This window comes from Silurus meridionalis, chromosome 10 (assembly GCF_014805685.1).
Source record: "Silurus meridionalis isolate SWU-2019-XX chromosome 10, ASM1480568v1, whole genome shotgun sequence".
In the NCBI taxonomy this organism is placed as follows: domain Eukaryota; kingdom Metazoa; phylum Chordata; class Actinopteri; order Siluriformes; family Siluridae; genus Silurus; species Silurus meridionalis.
In genome coordinates this window covers 21,138,141-21,158,852 of record NC_060893.1, presented here as the reverse complement: position 1 = coordinate 21,158,852, position 20,712 = coordinate 21,138,141, and the positions used below count along the sequence as shown (strand labels likewise).

Here is a 20,712-nt window from a genome sequence, read left to right as displayed (position 1 = left end):
ATCCATCTACAATAGAGTTTCAATTCTACACAATGCTGATATTCCTGTCTTTACTCTCTTCACTGTCCTGTTGCTCTTCCTGTAGTTTTGCTCTGCTGAAATAAAGCTTCATTTTGGACATTGGGTGTGTTTTATTAGAGTTAGTAGTCATTATCAGTGTGATGAGAGAGTGTGTTTAGCTGTACATTCAGTGCTGTGTGTTGTGCTTCAGTGTGTTTGGCTGAAGGAAGTTGAACATCTGGTGAAAGTGGTGCTCTATTTTGGGAGAAAGAGGATCATTCAGCCGTCTTCATGTAAATCTCCCTCTCATTTCACTGCTCTGTGCTACTGAGTGAAAGGAGACAGTTAAACATAAATATGGTCTAATTATTTTGATAGTATTTCGAACAGCATGGAAGGAGTGTCTCCTTAGTGTTTAAAAAGCACTTAGTAATGATAGATCAATATGTCTTTCTACATTTATAGTCGATATTAAGCATAAGTTTATCTGCATGGAAATGGAAGATAGGTTTGATCATATGGAGGGAGTGAATATAAATAAATCAATAAGCCAAAAAGACTGTGTCCAACTCAGCACCTGCAGTCGCTCCCAGCTGCAGCAGTGCAGTTTCTCTACTATCTGACTGAGGGAGGTTTTTGTACGACTCTATATCACTGTGTAAACAGGTAGGTGCTACTGATATAATGGAAACTCTGACAGTAATAATCTCCTGCATCTTCAGTCTGGACTCCACTGATGGTCAGAGTGAAATCAGATCCAGATCCACTGCCACTAAAACGAGCTGGAAAACCCGACTGTAGCTGATTTACAAATTTAATCAGGAGTTTAGGAGCTTCTCCAGCTTTCTGCTGATACCAGTGCAAGCGTTCACCATTTGAATCCTTGTACACTGCCTGACTGGTTTTACAGTTGATGGTGACTGTTTCTCCTGGAAGAACAGATTTCACTGCAGGAGTCTGAGTTACTGTTGCTTGACCTCTGCATTCTGTAAAAATACACAATAATGCAGCATGAAACTGAAATATTAGAACAGAAACAATACGTGTATTTGTATAAACACATCATTGTAGAGATAAAATATGAAGCAGTGTCTGACCTTGAGTCCAGAGAATCAGTGTCCAGATGAAGACGGGGATCAAAGTCATGGTAGCTGTGGGTGAAGTTTCTGTAGCAGCAGCTCTCAGTCATGAAGTGTGAAAGTCACAGCACTATAAACACTCCCAGAGCACTGAAGCATGTGCTGCCAATGCAAAGTGTCCTCTAAGTATGGAAACATCTTTACCACATTCCCACAATCTTACTGTCATTCTCACATTCAGTCATAATGGGAGATTTCCAGGAAAATATCAAGAATTTACAAGTGCATGTAGAGAAATGACAGAAGTTCAGGCTCTCACTTTAATTCAATAATTAATCAGGATTCAGACTGACTATAGAGGAGATTTTTAAGGAGACCAGCATTATAACATTATTCTTTATTATCTTTATGTATTATTTATATTGTGTTACTGACTGTAGAGACAAATCTCCTCACTAATCCATGATTTGATGTTATTTTACCTCCAGTCTATTATAGTGTATACTATACTGTGCTCAAGATTGAGGGGTGTGTGTGTGTGTGTGTGTGTGTGTGTGTGTGTGTGTGTGTTAAGTTCACTGTAGTGTAACAGAGGTTTTTTTTGTTATTCAAATTCATCACAGTGGGAATTGATGTAACAGTGAAACGGAGACAATGGTGGTCTAGTGTTGATTTCACATTCATAAAATGTCATAAATCATTAATAAGTTCATCTACAAAAATGCACAAAAAAGACTTTACTGTGGTGTGATGGTTATTGAAGCACAATGTGTGGTTATGAACTTGTTCAGAGGATGAAGGTTGTTGAGCTGCAGTTTAGTTGGATGATGTTTTTAGAATTGTGTCCTGTTGTGGATGTGCAGATAAACTACTGCATCTGCTTTACAGTCATTACACTGAATTGCCAAATATCACTATGTTCAGTGTGATAGAGTTCACATTATCATGACTATAATTATGTGTGTGCTTTTGTGTGTTTTGTCTCCAGCTGGACCAATGGTGAAGCCCTCCGTGTCTCTGCTCCCTCCCTCCTCTCAGCAGCTCTCTGAGGGTTCGGCCTCTCTGCTCTGCCTGCTCTCTGACTATTCTCCACAGGGGGCGCTGCTGAGCTGGACCGTGGACGGTGTCGAGGTAAACGAAGGTGTTCTGACCAGCACAGAAGATCAGAAGAACAGTGTCTACAGCCGCAGCAGCACCCTGACCCTCAGCAAAGAACGCTGAGAAGAGGCAGAGGTGTTCGGCTGCACCGTCTCCCACCATGACACCACTCAGATCACCTCGTTCCGAAAGAGCCGCTGTGAAGTCCACTAGAATTCAAGTGTACGCTTTAACACATGCTTAGCAGTCTGAGTTGGTGTCAGTGGTGTTTCTGTGCTGAAATAAAGCTTCAATCTGGAAATCATGTCTCCTTTTTTTAGTAGTGAAGTGTCTTTGTTAGTGATTTGGAACTGCACCTTTACCAGCAGGTCGAGTGCAGAGCTGTGTGTTGTGCTTGAGTGAGTTTGGATGAACCACAAACATCTGCTGAAAGCATTAAACAGTACTGGGAATCAGAGTGTTGCATCCAAATGTGTGTGTGTGTGTGTGTGTGTGTGTGTGTGTGTGTGGGTGGGTGTGTGTTGGCTTGAGGTGGATCACTTTCACAACTTATTGCTCTTTCTGCATCAAATTAGCATAATATCATAATTACTATAAAAATACAACAATAGAATAAACTAATAAGATGAAACAATAATTTACACAACTATAGTACAGACCAGAAAACAAACTAAACAAAACAATACTAATTTAAATGAAAGAAGATGAGCTCAGAGTTTATAATTTAAACTAAGAACTATTTGAATAAAGTACAAATAGAATTCCACAATTCTTGTTGAATAATCTTGTTAAAAACTCCACTGCCATCTCTCCTAAACCTCTCCAAGCTTCTACGCATGTTATCAGGTACTACCATATTTCCACTCTTCATCCTTTTAAATGCTGCTCTAACTTCCTGCTTGCTAATCCTATCCACTTCCTGCTTCACCATCTCCAGATCATCCACCCTTCATGCTCTCTAATTTTTCTTATTCATCGGCTGCTCAAAATATTCCCATCATCTTCTCAAAACACTCTCCTCACTAGTTGACACGTTTCCATCACCATCCTTTATTGCTCTAACTTGCAGCACATCCTTCCCAGCTCGGTCACTCTGCCTGGCCAATCGGTACAAATCCTTTTTTCATTCCTTAGTGTCCAACTTCTCATACAGCTCCTTATATGCCTTTTCCTTGGCTTTTGCTACATCCCTCTTCACCTGCTGCTTCATCTGCTTGTACTCCTGCCTACTTTTCTAATCTTTCTGTTGATCCAATTCTGTTTCGCCAACATCTTTCTCCTTATGCTCTTCTGCACTTTGACATTCCACCACCACGTCTCTTTGTCTTTCTTTTTTTTCCAGATGTCACATCAAGTACTGTACCTTCCGTCTCCCTTATCACTTCTGCAGCAGTTGCCCAATCATCCAGCACCTCTTCACCACCACCGAGCCCCTGTCTGACCTCTTCCCTGAATCTCACACTACAATCTTCCTCCTTCAGTTTCCACCATAATTTTTCTTATTGTCCTCTCTCTCCTCCTCTTCTTCTTCACCTCTAAAACCATCCTACCGGCCCATGCATGCAATGCACATAGGGTGAGGGTCCCTGCCCGAGATTGTTGTTCCACCTGACGATGGACACCGGGCAAGAGGCAACCTCCCTGATCTTGGACACATTCCTCTTGGCGGGGGGAATGACTGTTGACATGGCTGAGTATAGATAAAATCGAGACTCATGACATGTTAGTCTATGAATATTGGCAGGGTAGTTATCCCTTCTAAAGCTTCACCTTGACAGGTGAAGCCTTTAGTTTGTTTGATGCTACTAAGTCCCTACCGTGTAATTTAATACCCGATAGGTCGAAAAAAATATATACTTTTTATACCGAGTTTCGCAATGTCGCTCAGCACGATCCTGTGTGACTGGTCTCGCCTTCGATGGCGGAATCCAGTAATAGCCGACCCGATGAACAGTTTAGCAAAAACCAGTAGAAAACGGATGTGCTGAGAGAGCTTGATGTAGTCCCTCACAAGTAGAAAGCTCAATTAAGTTGTAAGGGGTTGACCTCAGTAGTAAAGGTGGGGCGGAGCCTGATATCAGGTCGACCAGTCTGTCAAGGCAGACGTGGTGTCATAGGAGCTTCCTCATTTGGCACGCCCAAAGCGATTCCCCATAGTGAAACACCGAGTGAAGTAAGAAAAATAACTTGAATATTCACGAGAAAGTCTCCTGATGTGTCAGGGATCCACCTGTCACGCCCCCGTTTGTGGCTTTCATGCCTCCGCTCTCCCTGGAGCTCCAGGCATAACCACGCACACTGGAGCTCGTTGTCACTTATGCCTCTCTGGAGCTCCAGGCGTAACTATGCACACCTGAAGCTCATCATCGCTCCACCCCGCTTCTACATAAACCCCTCTCTCACATTCACTCCCTGTTCGTTATTGCATGTGTTGGACTCTACGGACAACTGAGTGTATGGGTTCTTTGTTGACTGTTCCATTCGGGCTCCGCTATCCGGTACCGGCTGTGCTTCTCCTCTGCGCATCTCTGATCCACTACGCTTCTCCCCAAGCGCTCCTCAGACTTTCTTAAGGGACTCCGTTCCACTCCAGGGTTTCCAGAAGCGCTCCGTCCCGCTCCGGGGCTTTCACGAGCGCGCCGCCCTGTTCCGGGGTCCCCGTGGGCATGCCGCTCCATCTCCGAGCATCTACGAGCACGCTGCCTGGCCGCAGGAAGGAGGTCATACTGCCTCCGGGTCATGACTTGGACTACATGTCACCACAGAATAACCCGGAAGGCGACGTATCGTTCCTGGGCTCTTTCAGAGACTATGAAAGTGGCATGGCAACCCAAGGTTCCTCTGACAGCCCCAGGTCGCTTCTAGAACCATCTGGCAGTGTTGTCGCGGACCCAGACTCTTCTGAGGGTGACACCATAGCCCCAAGCTCCTCTGGTGGAGACGTCTTACCTCTGAGCTCCTCCGATGGCAACGTCTCACCTCTGTGCTCATCCGATGGTGATGTCTCGCCCCTGTGCTTTTCCGATGGCGCCGTCTCACCTCTGAGCTCCTCCGATGGCAACATCTCACCTCTGTGCTCCTTCGTCGGCGACGTCACACCCCAGAGCTCCACTGTCAGCGACGTCTCGCTCTTGGGCACCCCTGAAGGCGACGTCTCGCTCCCGGGCTCCCTTGAAGGCGACGTCTTGCTCCTGAGCTCCCCTGAAGGCGACGTCTCGCCCCCGAACTCCTCCGTCGGCGACGTCTCGTCTAAAGGCTCCTTTGATGGCGGCGTCTCACCTTTGAACGCCTCTGGAGGTGACATCTTGCTCCTAAGCTCCTCCGACAAAGATGTCTCAGCCTCAAGTCTCCCAAAAGGTGAAACCACACCTCCTGGACTGTCTGAAGGCGAAGTCACGCCTCAGCGTCCCTCTCCAGGAGACGTCTCGCCTCTGGGCTCCTCTCGGAGCGAAGCCACACCTCCGAGTTCCTCTGAAGGCATTGTCATGGCTCACAGACCAGCCGAAGGTGTCACTGCGTTCCTCATCTCCGCCGTGGGCGTTGCTCGGCCTCTGGACACCACCGAGGAGGTTCTTCTGCTCCCAATTTACACGGTCTCCGATCTCCGCTGCGGATGTAGCTCTGCTCCTGACCTCCGTGGTCAGGGCATTCCTTCGGTCCAAATTTTCGCCGAAGGCATCACTCCGTTCTGGGGCTCCGGGGAGGACATTGCTACACTCCGGTCCTCCATGCTGGACATCACTCCTTGCCAGACCTCCCCAGTGGGTGTCTCTGGTCTCTGCCATGGAGGTCACTCCGCTGAAGACGTCTCTCCGTCTCCAGTCTCTGCTACAAGCAGCTCTCCGTCCCCAGTCGCCGCTGGAGGCGTCTCTCCGTATCCGGCCTTCGTCCTGGCTCCGGTCTTCGCCGGTGGTTTCGCTCCATTCCTGGCCCCACAACGAGCTATGCGCCGTTTCGGACCTCCACTGGGGCGTGGTTCCGTCTCGTGTCTTCGGGATGGGCATCGTCCAGTTCCTGCGCTCCGCCTGGGATGTGGCCCCGCCTCAGGTCCTTCCCGGCCTTCCCCGGTTCCGCGGCAGTTCTGACCAGGTCCCTTTCGACCCTGGACGGACGCCAGGATCCTTCTCTGAGTGCCCTGGCCCGCCGAGCATCTGTGGGTTAAGGGGCGTCAGGTGCTTTATGGCTTTCATGCCTCCGCTCTCCCTGGAGCTCCAGGCATAACCACGCACACCTGGAGCTCATTGTGACTCATGCCTGTTCTGGAGCTCAGTAATGCACACCTGAAGCTCATCATCACTAGTTACATAAACCCATCTCACATTCCTGTTTGTTGTGCATGTGTTGGACTCTACAGACAGCTGAGTGTATTTTTGATGCTCATTAGCTCCGCTATGGTGCAGCTTTCCTCCAGATCTGATCATGCTTCTCTCTAAGCGCTTCTCGGACTTTCTTAAAGGACTTGTGAGTGCGTGTGTGTGTGTGTTTGCGTGGGTGCGTGGTAATGTATTGGTGTGTATCTCTCTCACTCACTGTCAATAAAGCCAGGCACTGCAATCCGACTTCCGTCTGTTTCACTCTAACAGATGGCATTCATGTTCTTAGTGCACAAAATACCTAAATAATACATTAAATATATTTATACATATGGTTCCACTCTTTAGTGCAATCTGATTTATAATAATTGTAATAAAACACAGATGGTAATATTATTAAATCTTTTCATGACTAACTATAATAGTAAATATTCAGTGCGCAGTTCATTCTCTAGGCTGAAGATTTAACTCTACTAAGAAAACTTTTTTGTGAACCTAATGCTATATCCTCAAAACATTATAAAATATGATGAAGCTCTGTAAGAAATAATCACAGCTCATATTAAAGTCAGTAGCTTTCTCACCAGTGAAGCAAAGTGCTATATTGAATTTGTGTTCTGGTCCCAAACGTTCTCAAGCCCAAGAAATGAAATATGGATACACAAATCAATGTAAAAGATACAAGATTTGTGTCTGGTAAATAAGAATTTAAGTGTTTGTGTATCACATCCTCCAACTTAGCACCTGCAGTTGCTCCCAGCTGCAGCAGTGCAGTTTCTCTACTATCTGACTGAGGGAGGTTTTTGTATGACCCTATATCACTGTGTGAACCAGTAGCCTGAGATGCTGTGGTGACTCTGACAGTAATAATCTCCTGCATCTTCAGTCTGGACTCCACTGATGGTCAGAGTGAAATCAGATCCAGATCCACTGCCACTGAAACGAGCTGGAAAACCCGACTGTAGCTGATTTACATATTTAATGAGGAGTTTAGGAGCTTCTCCAGGTTTCTGCTGATACCAGTTCAACCAGACACCATTTGAATCCTTGTAAACTGCCTGACTGGACTGACAGTTGATGGTGACTGTTTCTCCTGGAAGAACAGATTTCACTGCAGGAGTCTGAGTTACTGTTGCTTGACCTCTGCATTCTGTAAAAATACACAATAATGCAGCATGAATCTGAAATATTAGAACAGAAACAATACATGTATTTGTATGAACACATCATTGTAGAGATAAAATATGAAGCAGTGTCTGACCTTGAGTCCAGAGGATCAGTGTCCAGATGAAGACGGGGATCAAAGTCATGGTAGCTGTGGGTGAAGTTTCTGTAGCAGCAGCTCTCAGTCATGAAGTGTGAAAGTCACAGCGCTATAAACACTCCCAGAGCACTGAAGCATGTGCTGCCAATGCAAAGTGTCCTCTAAGTATGAAAACGTCTTTACCACATTTCCCCAATCTTACTGGCATTCTCACACTCAGTCACAGGAGATTTTTTGGAAAATATCAAGATGTTACAAGTGAATGTAGAAAAATGACAGAAGTTCAGACTTCCACTTTAATTCCATCAGGATTTATACTGAGATTTTGAGGAGACCAGCATTTTAACTTTTTTATGTATCATGTATAATGTTACTGACTGTAGAGACAAATCTCATCACTAATCCATCATTTGATGTTATTTCTCCTCCTGTCTTCTGCACTGTATACAGTATGCTGTGTTCAGAGTCTAAACTTTAAGCAGTAAAATATATAAAAAAAACGAGTGAATATTGAACATGTAATAAATCTCCAGTGTGTTTGTGTTGGTGAGTGGAAACCTGCTCATTGGTTCATTTCTGCAGTATTGTGTACATTATTCTGGAGTCTTTGTGCTGATGCTGCTGTGTGTTTGTGTTAAAAAGTGAACATTTCTGTCATCAGATTCATTCCCTACTATCACACAGGGAGCACTTTTTATGACACATAAGTAAGAAGCAGCTAAAACAGAATAAAGCTGATTGAAGTCTGAGTCGCTCCACAATATAACGAGTAGCTCATAAATGTTCTCCTGCTGATTAAATCTACTGAACTGCAGTGATGTGAAGAAGCATTAACAAGGAAATTTTGTGTATGTGTGTGTAAATTTGTGTTGTTGTTTTTTTTCCTCCAGAGGGTCCCACTGTGAAGCCCTCCGTGTCTCTGCTCCATCCATCATCTTTGCGGCTCTCTGAGGAGCCTGCTGCCTGCTGTCTGCCTACTCCCACAGGGGCGACGAATACAGTGGATTGCTGGGTGAATAGGGGTTCTGACCAGCCCTGATGAACAGAAGAAGAACGATTACACAACAAATCAACACCCTGAACCTCTGCAAAGCACTCTGGGAAAAAGGAGTTAAGCCTCTGACAGTGTCAATCATCCGGTATTGGGAAAGAGACAGTAAAACAGCTAGGTAATTAAATGAGCTGCTCACATCCATCTACAATAGAGTTTAACACAATGCTGTATTCCTGTCTTACTTTCACTGTCCTGTTGCTCTTCCTGTAGTTTTGCTCTGCTGAAATAAAACTTAATTTTAGACATTGGGTGTGTTTTATTACAGTTAGTAGTCATTATCAGTGTGTTGAGAGAGTGTGTTTAGCTGTTTATCCAGTGCTGTGTGTTGTGCTTCATTGTGTTTGGCTGAAGAAAGTTGAACATCTGGTGAAAGCGGTGTGCTATTTTGGGAGAAAGAGGATCATTCAGCTCTCATCATAAAAAGAAATTTGTCTAATTTCTCTGCTTAGTGATACCAAGTAAAAGGAGACATTTACACAGATTACTTAATTATCACCTAAATATGTGTATCACTGCAATGTCCTGCTGTTCTAATAATCTGTTTACCTGATTATTCGTGATAAAGACACCTGATGGCCTCGATGTAGTTATTGCACATTTTACCCAATTAATACTGTACATCAAATATCAGTGATTTGTGATAGAAGGGTATATGTAAGAGTGAACTGGAAAGTTCATAGGACTGTGGTGAGACCTGTGATGTTGTATGGATTAGAGACAGTGGCATTAAGACAGGATGGAGCCAAGGTAGCATCTGAAGATGTTTAGTTTTTCATGATACAAGGATGGACAGGATTAGAAGTGAGTTTATTAGAGGGACAGCGCATGTAGGAAGTTTTTGTTTGTACATGTGCAGAGAAGGGACATTGGGTATGTAGGTAGGAGAAATCTGAGGATGGAGCCACCAGGAAGAAGAAAAATATAAAGGCCAAGGAATTTATGGATGTTAAAGACATCCAGGTAGTTGGTTTTAAAAGGAAGATGCAGAGGACAGCGGGTATGAAGAGATGATCTCTGTGAGACATTCTAATGGGAGAATAAGGAGAGGAAGAATTATGTTTTAATTCTATATGCTCAAAACATTATAAAAGGTGATAAATCCCTGTGTGAACTAATCCTAACTAAATGTTCTGGAGACCAACAGATTAAACACACAGACACAAATCAAAGTAAAATCCCTGATGGTCGTGTCTGTTAAATAGGAATTTGTGTGTTTGTGTGTATCACATCCTCCAACTCAGCACCTGCAGTCGCTCCCAGCTGCAGCAGTGCAGTTTCTCTACTATCTGACTGAGGGAGGTTTTTGTACGACTCTGTATCACTGTGTGAACAGTAGCCTGAAATTTCATGGAAACTCTTACAGTAATAATCTCCTGCATCTTCAGTCTGGACTCCACTGATGGTCAGAGTGAAATCAGATCCAGATCCACTGCCACTGAAACGAGCTGGAAAACCCGACAGTAGCTGATTTACATATTTAATCAGGAGTTTAGGAGCTTCTCCAGGTTTTTGCTGATACCAGGTTAAACGTTCACCAGTTGAATCCTTGTACACTGCCTGACTGGTTTTACAGTTGATGTTGACTGTTTCTCCTGGAAGAACAGATTTCACTGCAGGAGTCTGAGTTACTGTTGCTTGACCTCTGCATTCTGTAAAAAATACACAATAATGCAGCATGAAACTGAAATATTAGAACAGATACAATACGTGTATTTGTATAAACACATCATTGTAGAGATAAAATATGAAGCAGTGTCTGACCTTGAGTCCAGAGGATCAGTGTCCAGATGAGGACGGAGATCAAAGTCATGGTAGCTGTGGGTGAAGTTTCTGTAGCAGCAGCTTTTCGTCATGAAGTGTGAAAGTCACAGCGCTATAAACACTCCCAGAGCACTGAAGCATGTGCTGCCAATGCAAAGTGTCCTCTAAGTATGGAAACGTTTTTACCACATTCCCCCAATCTTACTGTCATTCTTACACTCAGTCACAATGAGAGATTTCCAAGAATTTACAAGTGCATGTGGAGAACTTACAGAAGTTCAGGCTCTCACTTTAATTTAATAATTAATCAAGATTCAGACTGACTACAGAGGAGATTTTTTAGGAGACCAGCATTATAACATTATTCTTTATGTATTATTTATATTGTGGCACTGACTGTAGAGAATCTCCTCACTAATCCAACATTTGATGTTATTTTATGTCCAGTCTTTTATAGTATATACTACACTGTGCTCAAGATTGAGGTGTGTGTGTGTGTGTGTGTGTGTGTGTGTGTGTGTGTGTGTGTGTGTTTAGGTTCACTGTAGTGTAACAGAGGTTTTTGTACGACGGTTTCATTACAATGTATCACTGTGGTACACTTTTGGTGGAGGAACAAAACTCATTATGAAAAGTAAGTGCTCACTTTTACTAAAATCTCGTGGATTCATTAGTTTTATTACACAATGTAAATACTGTAGATACAGATTTACTACAAAATAAAAATGTGGCATTCTCATAAATAAATAGATCTTTTCTATAAAAAAGAGAAATGTGATGTGAAGAGGGAAGAGCTGCTTCGACAAATTCTCTGCTTTTGCGTCATTTTTTAAAATTCTTTAGGAGTCACGTCTTTTTCAGATTCATGGTAAATGTATAACTTTTATTTTATTTCGTTATTTCTTTTTGTTACTCAAATTCATCACAGTGGGAATTGATGTAACAGTAAAACAAGAACAATTGTGGTCTAGTGTTGATTTCACATTAATGCTAAGTCATAAATCATTAATAAGTTCATCTACAAAAATGCACAAAAATGACTTTACTCTGGTGTGATGGTTATTGAAGCACAGTGTGTTGTTATGAACTTGTTCAGAAGATGGAGGTTGTTTGGTTGAGCTGCAGTTTGGTTGGATGATGTTCTTAGAATTGTGTTTTGTTATGGATGTGCATATAAACTACTGCATCTGCTTTATAGTCGTTACATTGAATTACTAAATATCTCCATGTTCATTGTGATGGAGTTCACATTATCATGACTAAACTTATAAAATTGTGTGTGTGTGTGTGTGTGTGTGTGTGTGTGTGTGTTTGTCTCCAGCTGGACCGATGGTGAAGCCCTTCGTGTCTCTGCTCCCTCCCTCCTCTTTGCAGCTCTCTGAGGGACCAGCCTCACTGCTCTGCCTGCTCTCTGACTATTCTCCACAGGGGGCGCTGCCGAGCTGGACCGTGGACGGTGTCGAGGTGAACGAAGGTGTTCTGACCAGCACCGAAGATCAGAAGAACGGTGTCTACAGCCGCAGCAGCACCCTGACCCTCAGCAAAGAACGCTGGGAAGAGGCCGAGGTGTTCAGCTGCACCGTTTCCCACCACGACACCACTCAGATCACCTCGTTCCGAAAGAGTCGCTGTGAAGTCCACTAGAATTCAAGTGTACACTTTACCACATGCTTAGCAGTCTGAGGTGGTGTCAGTGGTGTAGCTGTGCTGAAATAAAGCTTCAATCTGGAAATCATGTCTCCTTTTTCAGTAGTGAAGTGTCTTTGTTAGTGATTTGGAGCTGCACCTTTACAGCAACCTTTACTCTGCACTCTACAGTTGAGTGCAAAGCTGTGTGTTGTGCTTGAGTGAGTTTGGATGAACCACAAACATCTGCTGAAAGCGTTAAACTGTTCTGGGAATCAGAGTGTTGCATGCAAATGTGTGTGTGTGTGTGTGTGTGTGTGTGTGTGTGTGTGTGTGTGTGTGTGTGTGTGTGTGTGTGTGTTTACTATTAAAAATACACTATAGAATAAACTAATAAGATGAAACAAGAATTTACACAACTATAGTACAGACCAAAAAAAAAAATAAAAATCAATACAAATTTAAAAAATTGAAAGATGTTTATAAGAGTTTATAATTTAAACTGAGAACTATTTGAATAAAGTACAACTACATATCCACAATTCTTAAATATTAAATAATCTTGTTAAAAACTCCACTGCCATCTCTCCTTAACATCTCCATGCTTCTATGCATGTTATCTGGTCCTACCGAATTTCCACTTTTAATCGCTGCTCTCACTTCCTCCATACTAATCCTATGCTATTCCTGCTTCACCATCTCCACATCATCCACCCTTCACGCTCTTTCATTTTTCTCATTCATTGGCTGCTCAAAATATTCCCTCTATCTTCTCAACACACTCTCCTCACTAGTCAACACATTTCCATCTCCATCCTTAATTGCTCTAACTTGCAGCACATCCCTCCAAGCTTGGTCCCTCTGCCTGGCCAATCAGTACAAATCCTTTTTTTCTTCCTTAGTGTCCAACTTCTCATACAGCTACTCATATGCCTTTTCCCTGGCTTTTGCCACATCCCTCTTCACCTGCTGCTTCATCTGCTTGTACTCCTGCTTACTTTTCTGTCTATGCCAATTCTGTTTCACCAACATCTTTCTCCTTATGCTTTCCTGCACTTTCTTATTCCACCACCACGTCTCTTTGTCTTTCTTTTTGTTTCCAGGTCACATCAAGTATTGTACCTCCCTAGCTGTCTCCCTTTTCACTTCTGCAGCAGTTGCCCAATCATTCAGCACCTCTTCACCACCACTGAGCCCCTGTCTGCCCTCTTCCCTGAATCTCACACTACTGTCTTCCTCCTTCAGTTTCTACCATAATTTTTCTTACAGTCCTTACTCTCCTCCTCTTCTTCTTCACCTATAAAACCATCCTACAAGACCACCATCCGATGCTGTCTAGTTAGCTGTCAACTGCCAACACCTTACAGTCTACAATTTAGGTGGCATCTCCGACACAGAACATAGTCCACCTGTGTGCACCTTCCTCCACTCTTATGTCATCCTGTGCTCCTTCCTCTCTTTAAAATTCATATTTGCCACTCTCATTTCCATACTATTAGCAAAATCTACCACCATCTGCCCTTCCACACTCCTTTCCTTAAGGCCATACCTACCCATCACCTCCTCTGTTTCCTTCACCAAAATCCCCATTAAAGTCTGCCACAATCACTAATCTTTCTACACCTACCACTTCTAACTCACTCCAGAATTTTTCTTTCTCCTCCATATCATTATCCACTTGTGGAGCATAAGCACTGATGACATTTATCATCACCACTTCAACTTACAACTTCATGTTTATTACACTAACAGAAACTCTCTCCACCTCCACTATGCTCTTACTGTACTTGTTTTTCAGTATCACCCCATACACATTTTTTCTTCCATCCACACCATGATAGAACAGTTTAAACCCCGCTCCAATGGTCCTGGCCTTACTCCCATTCCAATTGGCCTCCTGAACACACAACCTATTTACCTTTCTCCTCTTCATCATATCATCTACCTCTCTCCCTTCACCAGTCATAGTACCAACATTTAAATTGCCCACCTGTCAGGTTCATGAGTGGGTCTCAACCCACAGGTCACTAGAGCGAATAGCTGACTGGCAGTCTGCCACAGGGAGGCGTTGGAACTCAACTGCAGAGACACTCGAGACGTGCAAAGACATGATTCTTTAATGAAAATAATGAGTCCAAAAAGCTTGAGAAAAGTGAACCAAAAAATTGAGCACAGGCAGAGTCGGTTTAACAAAACAAAATAACACAAGACTAATTCAAATAAGTAATGACAAAATAGGACGAAGAATACGGGAAGACAGGAGGTACCAGGAGACTCGATAATACGGGCGGCTTGGGAAAACTCGGAGAATGGAAAAGCAAGGAGACTCGAGAATACAGGAGAAGCCAGGAGACTAGGGAAAACAGAAGAAGCAAGGAGACTCTGGAAGACAGGAGACTCGAGAATACGGGAAAAGCCAGGAGACTAGGGAAAACAGAAGAAGCCAGGAGACTCGGGAAGACAGGAGACTCGAGAATACGGGAGAAGCCAGGAGACTCTGGAAGACAAAAGACTTGGGAAGACAGGCGATACAAGGGAAAACAGGAGACTAGGGAAGACAGAAGAAGCTAAAAGACTAGGGAAGACATTAGACTCAAAGAAATCAAACCAAATAGAAAGACACTCACCAAACAAACCCATACAGATCAGATTCAAATACAAATATCAAGACCAATATAAAGAAGAATATACCACAACAGAAATAATAACAAATATAATGAACCAACAAAGACCAAGGCAAAATGGGTAACTAAAATAGACAACACTAACTAGGAGCAAGTGGGAGACATTAAACAGTTAGTGGCTAGGGAGTAGGGGATAAGGGCCCAGTGGTGGCATCTAATGGATGCCCTACCTAACGCAACCCCCTCATTTATCAGGGCCTGGGACCATCACCAAGGTTGCACTGGCTTGTGCAACCCTAATTGCTAGGTTCCTGGTTTGAAAATGTAAGAAGTAGAAAATGATGTAATGGAAAAATTTTAAGTGGAAGTAAAAGGTTGTCAGAAAAATAAATAGTGAAGTAAAGTACTGATATCAGAAAAATCTACTAAAGTATAGCAATTAAGTATTTGTACTTCATTGCTTCCCATCCGTGTGTTTTGCAAAACATATTAAGGTGTTATCTGGTTAAAAGCAAATTTTGCTCTAAATCCTGTATATATATCCTTCAGCATTAAAGGTGCTAACCTTAATCCTAACCCTAGCCCTTCCCAGATGTGCAAGCTGCCCATTTCATAGTCACTAATGCACCTCAACACCATCAGGCTTTTAAACTGAGCTCTGATAGCAAGCTGGATGATCCCTCTCCTCTTCAGTCTGGAGGACACAATGTCCATGGTTTCCACAACTTTCATATTTTGATTCATCTAACCACAGAACAGTGTTACAATTAAACAAATTTCATCAGTCCATAAGCGTTGGCCCTAAGAGAATGGTGATATTTCTGGATCATGTTTATTTTTATATGCCTTGTTTTTTGAATGATATATCTTTACCCTGCAACTGGTAACTAGTATTAATTTTGTCCCTTGTCCCTTTTGCACAGAGATTTCTCCAGATTCTCAGCACATGACTTCTTCTTCTTCTTTTGGCTGCTCCCATTACAGACAAACCCAATGTCCCATCCCTGCACATGTCCAAACGAAAACGTCCTACATGCGCTGTCCCTCTAATAAACTCATTTCTAATCCTGTCCGTCCTCATCACTTCCAACGAAAACCTCAACATCTTCAGCTCTGCCACCTCCAGATCCACCTCCAGTCTTTTACTCAATGCCACTGTCTCTAAACCATACAACATCGCAGGTCTCACCACAGTCCTATAAACTTTCCCTTTCATTCTTGCAGATACCCTTCTATCACAAATCACTCCTATCACTCTTCTCCACCCACTCCACCCTGCCTGCACTCTTTTCTTTACTTCTCTAACACACTCTCCATTACTTTACACTATTGATCCCAGGTACCTGAACTCCTCCACCTTCTCCACCCCTTCTCCCTGCAACCGCACCACTCCTCTGCCCTCCCTCTCATTCACACACATGTACTCTGTCTTACTCTTACCGACTTTCATTCCCCTTCTCTCCAGCGTGTACCTCCACCTCTCCAAGCTCTTCTCAACCTGCTAACCACTAACTCCACATCATCCAACCTTCTCTCTCTCTGATTTTCCTCATTCATCAGCTGCTCAAAATACTCCCTACACCTTCTCAACAGACTCCTCATATGCCTTTACCTTGGCTTCATACATCCCTCTTTACCTGCTGCCGCATCTCCTTGTACTCCTGCCTACTTTTCTCATCACTCTGTCGATCCCACTTCTGTTATGCCAACCTCTTTCCCCTTAAGCAGTCCTGCACTTCTTCATTCCACCAACCCCGTCTCTTTCTCTTCCTTTCTATTTCCAGATGTCACACCAAGTACTTTTCTAGCTGCCTCCCTCATCACTCCTGCAGTAGTTAACCAATCATCCAGCACCTCTTTACCACCACCGAGCCCCTGTCTGACCTCTTCCCTGAATCTCACACTACAGTCTTCCTCCTTCAGTTTCCACCATCTTATTCTCCTCTTCATCCTCACTCTCCTCCTCTTCTTCTTCACCTCCAAAACCATCCTACAGACCACCATCCGATGCTGTGTAGCTACACTGTCCCCTGCCAACACCTTACAGTCTCCAATCTCCTTCAGGTTGCATCTTCTACATAGAACATAGTCCACCTGTGTGCACCTTCCTCCACTCTTATACGTCACCCTATGATCATCCTTCTTCTTAAAATACTATTCCTCACTGCCATTTCCATCCTTTTAGCAAAATCTACCACCATCTGCCCTTCTACATTCCACTCCTTAAAACCATATCTACCCATCACCTCCTCATCACCTCTGTTCCCTTCACCTACATGCCCATTAAAGTCTGCCCCAATCACCGTCATTCCTAGGTACACCATCTACCACTTCATCTAAATCACTCCAGAATCTTTCCTTCTCCTCCATCTCACAGCCGACTTGTGGAGCATAGGCACTGATGACATTTATCATCACCCCTTCAACTTCCAGCCTCACGTTCATCACCCTATCAGCAACTCTCTTCACCTCCACTACACTCTTAGTGTACTCTTCCTTCAGAATCACCCCTACACCATTTCACTTTCCATCCACACCATGATAGAACAGTTTAAACCCACCTCCAATGTTCCTGGCCTTACTCCATTTCAACTTGGTCTCCTAAACACACAACATATCTACCTTCCTCTTCACCATCATATCAGCTACCTCTCTCCCTTTACCAGTCATAGTACCAACATTTAAAGTACCAACTCGAACCTCCACACTCTCACACTTCTTCTTTTCCTGTCGTCTCTGTAGACGTCTTCCTCCTCTCCTTCTTCTCCTTCTGCCAATTTCAACCGGTACCCTGTTGGCTAACTACACCTGTGGCGGTCATTGGTAACCCAGGCCTGGACCGATCCGGTATGAAATTCTTATTTGTGATCCGCATATTCGATTTGGCACATGTTTACGCTGGATGCCCTTCCTAACGCAACCCTCCCCATTTACCCGGGCTTGGAACCGGCACTAAGAGTGCACTGGTTTGTGCAACCCTAATGGCTGGGTTATTCTCAGCACATGACAATAAGAATAAAAGTGATACTATGTACTGTAGATAATGAGATACTCAAACCCTTTGCAATTTGATGTTGAGGAACATTATTTTAAAATTGTTTTACATAATATGAGTGTGAGAGAAAGCAAAGAAATAAAAGAAAAGGGAGTGCTCTGGACTGCATCAAATATCAGTCTGCACCAGAAAATATAAAAAATGAACAACAGCTAAATTCACAAACATAAAGAGAGAGAGAGTTGCACCAGTGACTGAGTAATAACCAACAAGCAAAGCCAAAGGCCAGAGTGTGACCTGTAGTGTGTACAGTGTTGTGTGAAGGAGTGTAGTGTGGTGTGATGGAGTGTGTGTACAGTGTGGTGTGATGGAGTGTGTGCAGTGTGGTGTGATGGAGTGTGTAGTGTGGTGTGTTGAAGTGTGTACAGTGTGGTGTGATGGAGTGTGTGCAGTGTGGTAGGATGGAGTGTGTGTAGTGGTGTGATGGAGTGTGAGTGTGGTGTGAAGGAGTGTGTAGTGTGGTGTAATGGAGTGTGTGGAGTGTGGTGTGATAAAGTGTGTAAAGTGTGTGTGGTGTGGTGTGATAGAGTGTGTGCAGTGTGGTGTGATGGAGTGTGTGTGGTGTGATGGAGTATGTGCGGTGTGATGAAGTGTGAGTGGTGGTGTGGAGTGTGTGGAGGTGTGTTGTGTGATGGAGTATGTGGTGTGATGGAGTGTGTACAGTGGTGGTGTGATGAGTGTGTACTGTGGTGTGATGGAGTGTGTAGTGGTGTGATGGAGTGTGTATGTGTGGTGGTGTGATGAAGAGTGTAGAGTGGTGTAATGGAGTGTGTTTGTGGTGTGATGGAGTATGTGGTGTGATGGAGTGTGTGGTGTAGTGTAATGGAGTGTGTGGAGGTGTTGTGTGATGGTGTGTGGTGTGATGGAGTGTGTACAGTGTGGTGTGATGGAGTGTGTACTGTGGTGTGATGGGGCATGTAGTGTGGTGTGACGGTGTGTATTGTTGTGTAATGGAGTGTGTACAGTGTAGTGTGTTCAGTGTGTGTAGTGTGGTGTGATGGAGTGTGTAGTGTGGTGTGATGTAGTGTGTACAGTGTGGTGTGAAGGAGTGTGTACAGTGTAGTGAGATGGAGTGTGTAGTGTGGTGTGATGGAGTGTGCAGTGTGGTGTGATGGAGTGTGTGTGTGTGTGTGTGTGTGTGTGTGTGTGTACAGTGTGGTGTGTTGGAGTGTGTAGTGTGGTGTGAAGGAATGTGTGTAGTGTGGTTTAATTGAGTATGTGGGTGTTGTGTGATAAAGTGTGTGTAGAGTGTGCACAGTGTGGTGTGATGGAGTGTGTACAGTGTGTTGTTAAGTGTGTACAGTGTGGCGTGAAGGAGTGTGCAATTTGGTGGAATGGAGTGTGTGTAGTGTGGTGTTACGGTGTGTGCAGTGTGGTGTGAAGGAGTGTGTATGTGTGGTGTGAAGAGCGTGGTGTGGTGTGATGGAGTGTGTACAGTGTGGTGTGTGGAAGTGTGTGTTGTGTAGTGTGATGGAGTGTGTGTACAGTGTGGTGTGTTGGGTGTGTAGTGTGGTGTGAAGGTGTGTGTATTGTTGTTTAATGGAGTGTGTAGGTGGTGTGATGAAGTGTGTGTAAAGTGTGTGTAGTGTGGTGTGATGTGTGTACAGTGTGGTGTGATGGAGTGTGTAGTGTGGTGTGATGGAGTGTGTGTTTATAGTCTGGTGTGTGTGGAGTGTGTGGTTTGGTGTAATGGAGTGTGTGCAGAGTGGTGTGATGGAGTGTGTGTATAGTGTGGTGTGATGGAGTGTGTACAATGTTGTGTGATGGAGTGTGTATAGTGTGGTGTGATGGTAATTGAGAGATTTCTAATGTGAGGTGTGAGTTAGTGTGATGTGGTTCTTCTCCTCCACAGAGTTTCATTGTGTCGTATCACATCCTCCAACTCAGCACCTGCAGTCGCTCCCAGCTGCAGCAGTGCAGTTTCTCTACTATCTGACTGAGGGAGGTTTTTGTACGACTCTATATCACTGTGTGAACCAGTAGCCTGAGATGCTGTGGTGACTCTGACAGTAATAATCTCCTGCATCTTCAGTCTGGACTCCACTGATGGTCAGAGTGAAATCAGTTCCAGATCCACTGCCACTAAAACGAGCTGGAACACCTGACAATAGCTCCTTTACGTATTTAATGAGCAGTTTAGGAGCTTCTCCATGTTTCTGCTGATACCAGAATAAGCGATTACCATATGTGCTGTGAGAAGAGACTGTCTGACTAGTTTTACAGTTGATGGTGACTGTTTCTCCTGGAAGAACAGATTTCACTGCAGGAGTCTGAGTTACTGTTGCTTGACCTCTGCATTCTGTAAAAATACACAATAATGCAGCATGAAACTGAAATATTAGAACAGAAACAATACGTGTATTTGTATGAACACATCATTGTAGAGATAAAATATGAAGCAGTGTCTGACCTTGAGTCCAGAGGATCAGTGTCCAGATGAAGACGGGGATCAAAGTCATGGTAGCTGTGGGTGAAGTTTCTGTAGCAGCAGCTCTCAGTCATGAAGTGTGAAAGTCACAGCGCTATAAACACTCCCAGAGCACTGAAGCATGTGCTGCCAATGCAAAGTGTCCTCTAAGTATGGAAACGTTTTTACCACATTTCCCCAATCTAACTGTCATTCTTACTCAGTTGCAATGGGAGATTTCTTGGAAAATATCAAGAGGTTACAAGTCCATGTTGAGAAACTACAGCAGATCAAGCTTTCACTTTAGTTCAATAATTAATCAGGATTCAGACTGACTACAGAGGAAATGTTTAAGGAGACCAGCATTATAACATTATTCTTCACAATGTTTATGAATTATCTCCTCAATAATCCAACATTTGATTTTATTT

At 43.7% G+C, this 20,712-nt stretch overlaps 5 gene segments (V, D, J or C); 1 reads left to right on the top strand and 4 right to left on the bottom strand.

Moving 5' to 3' along the window:
- LOC124391942 overlaps positions 1 to 20,712 on the bottom strand; it is a 39,978-nt gene that overhangs the window by 332 nt on the left and 18,934 nt on the right.
- On the bottom strand, positions 637 to 1,161 carry LOC124391946. The segment is given in 2 exon segments: positions 637 to 986; positions 1,098 to 1,161. Coding segments are annotated over 2 exon segments (384 nt in total).
- On the bottom strand, positions 7,309 to 7,806 carry LOC124391966. The segment is given in 2 exon segments: positions 7,309 to 7,640; positions 7,752 to 7,806. Coding segments are annotated over 2 exon segments (381 nt in total).
- Positions 11,052 to 12,321, top strand: LOC124391962. The segment is given in 2 exon segments: positions 11,052 to 11,203; positions 11,891 to 12,321. Coding segments are annotated over 2 exon segments (330 nt in total).
- Positions 19,626 to 20,460, bottom strand: LOC124391950. The segment is given in 2 exon segments: positions 19,626 to 20,173; positions 20,285 to 20,460. Coding segments are annotated over 2 exon segments (384 nt in total).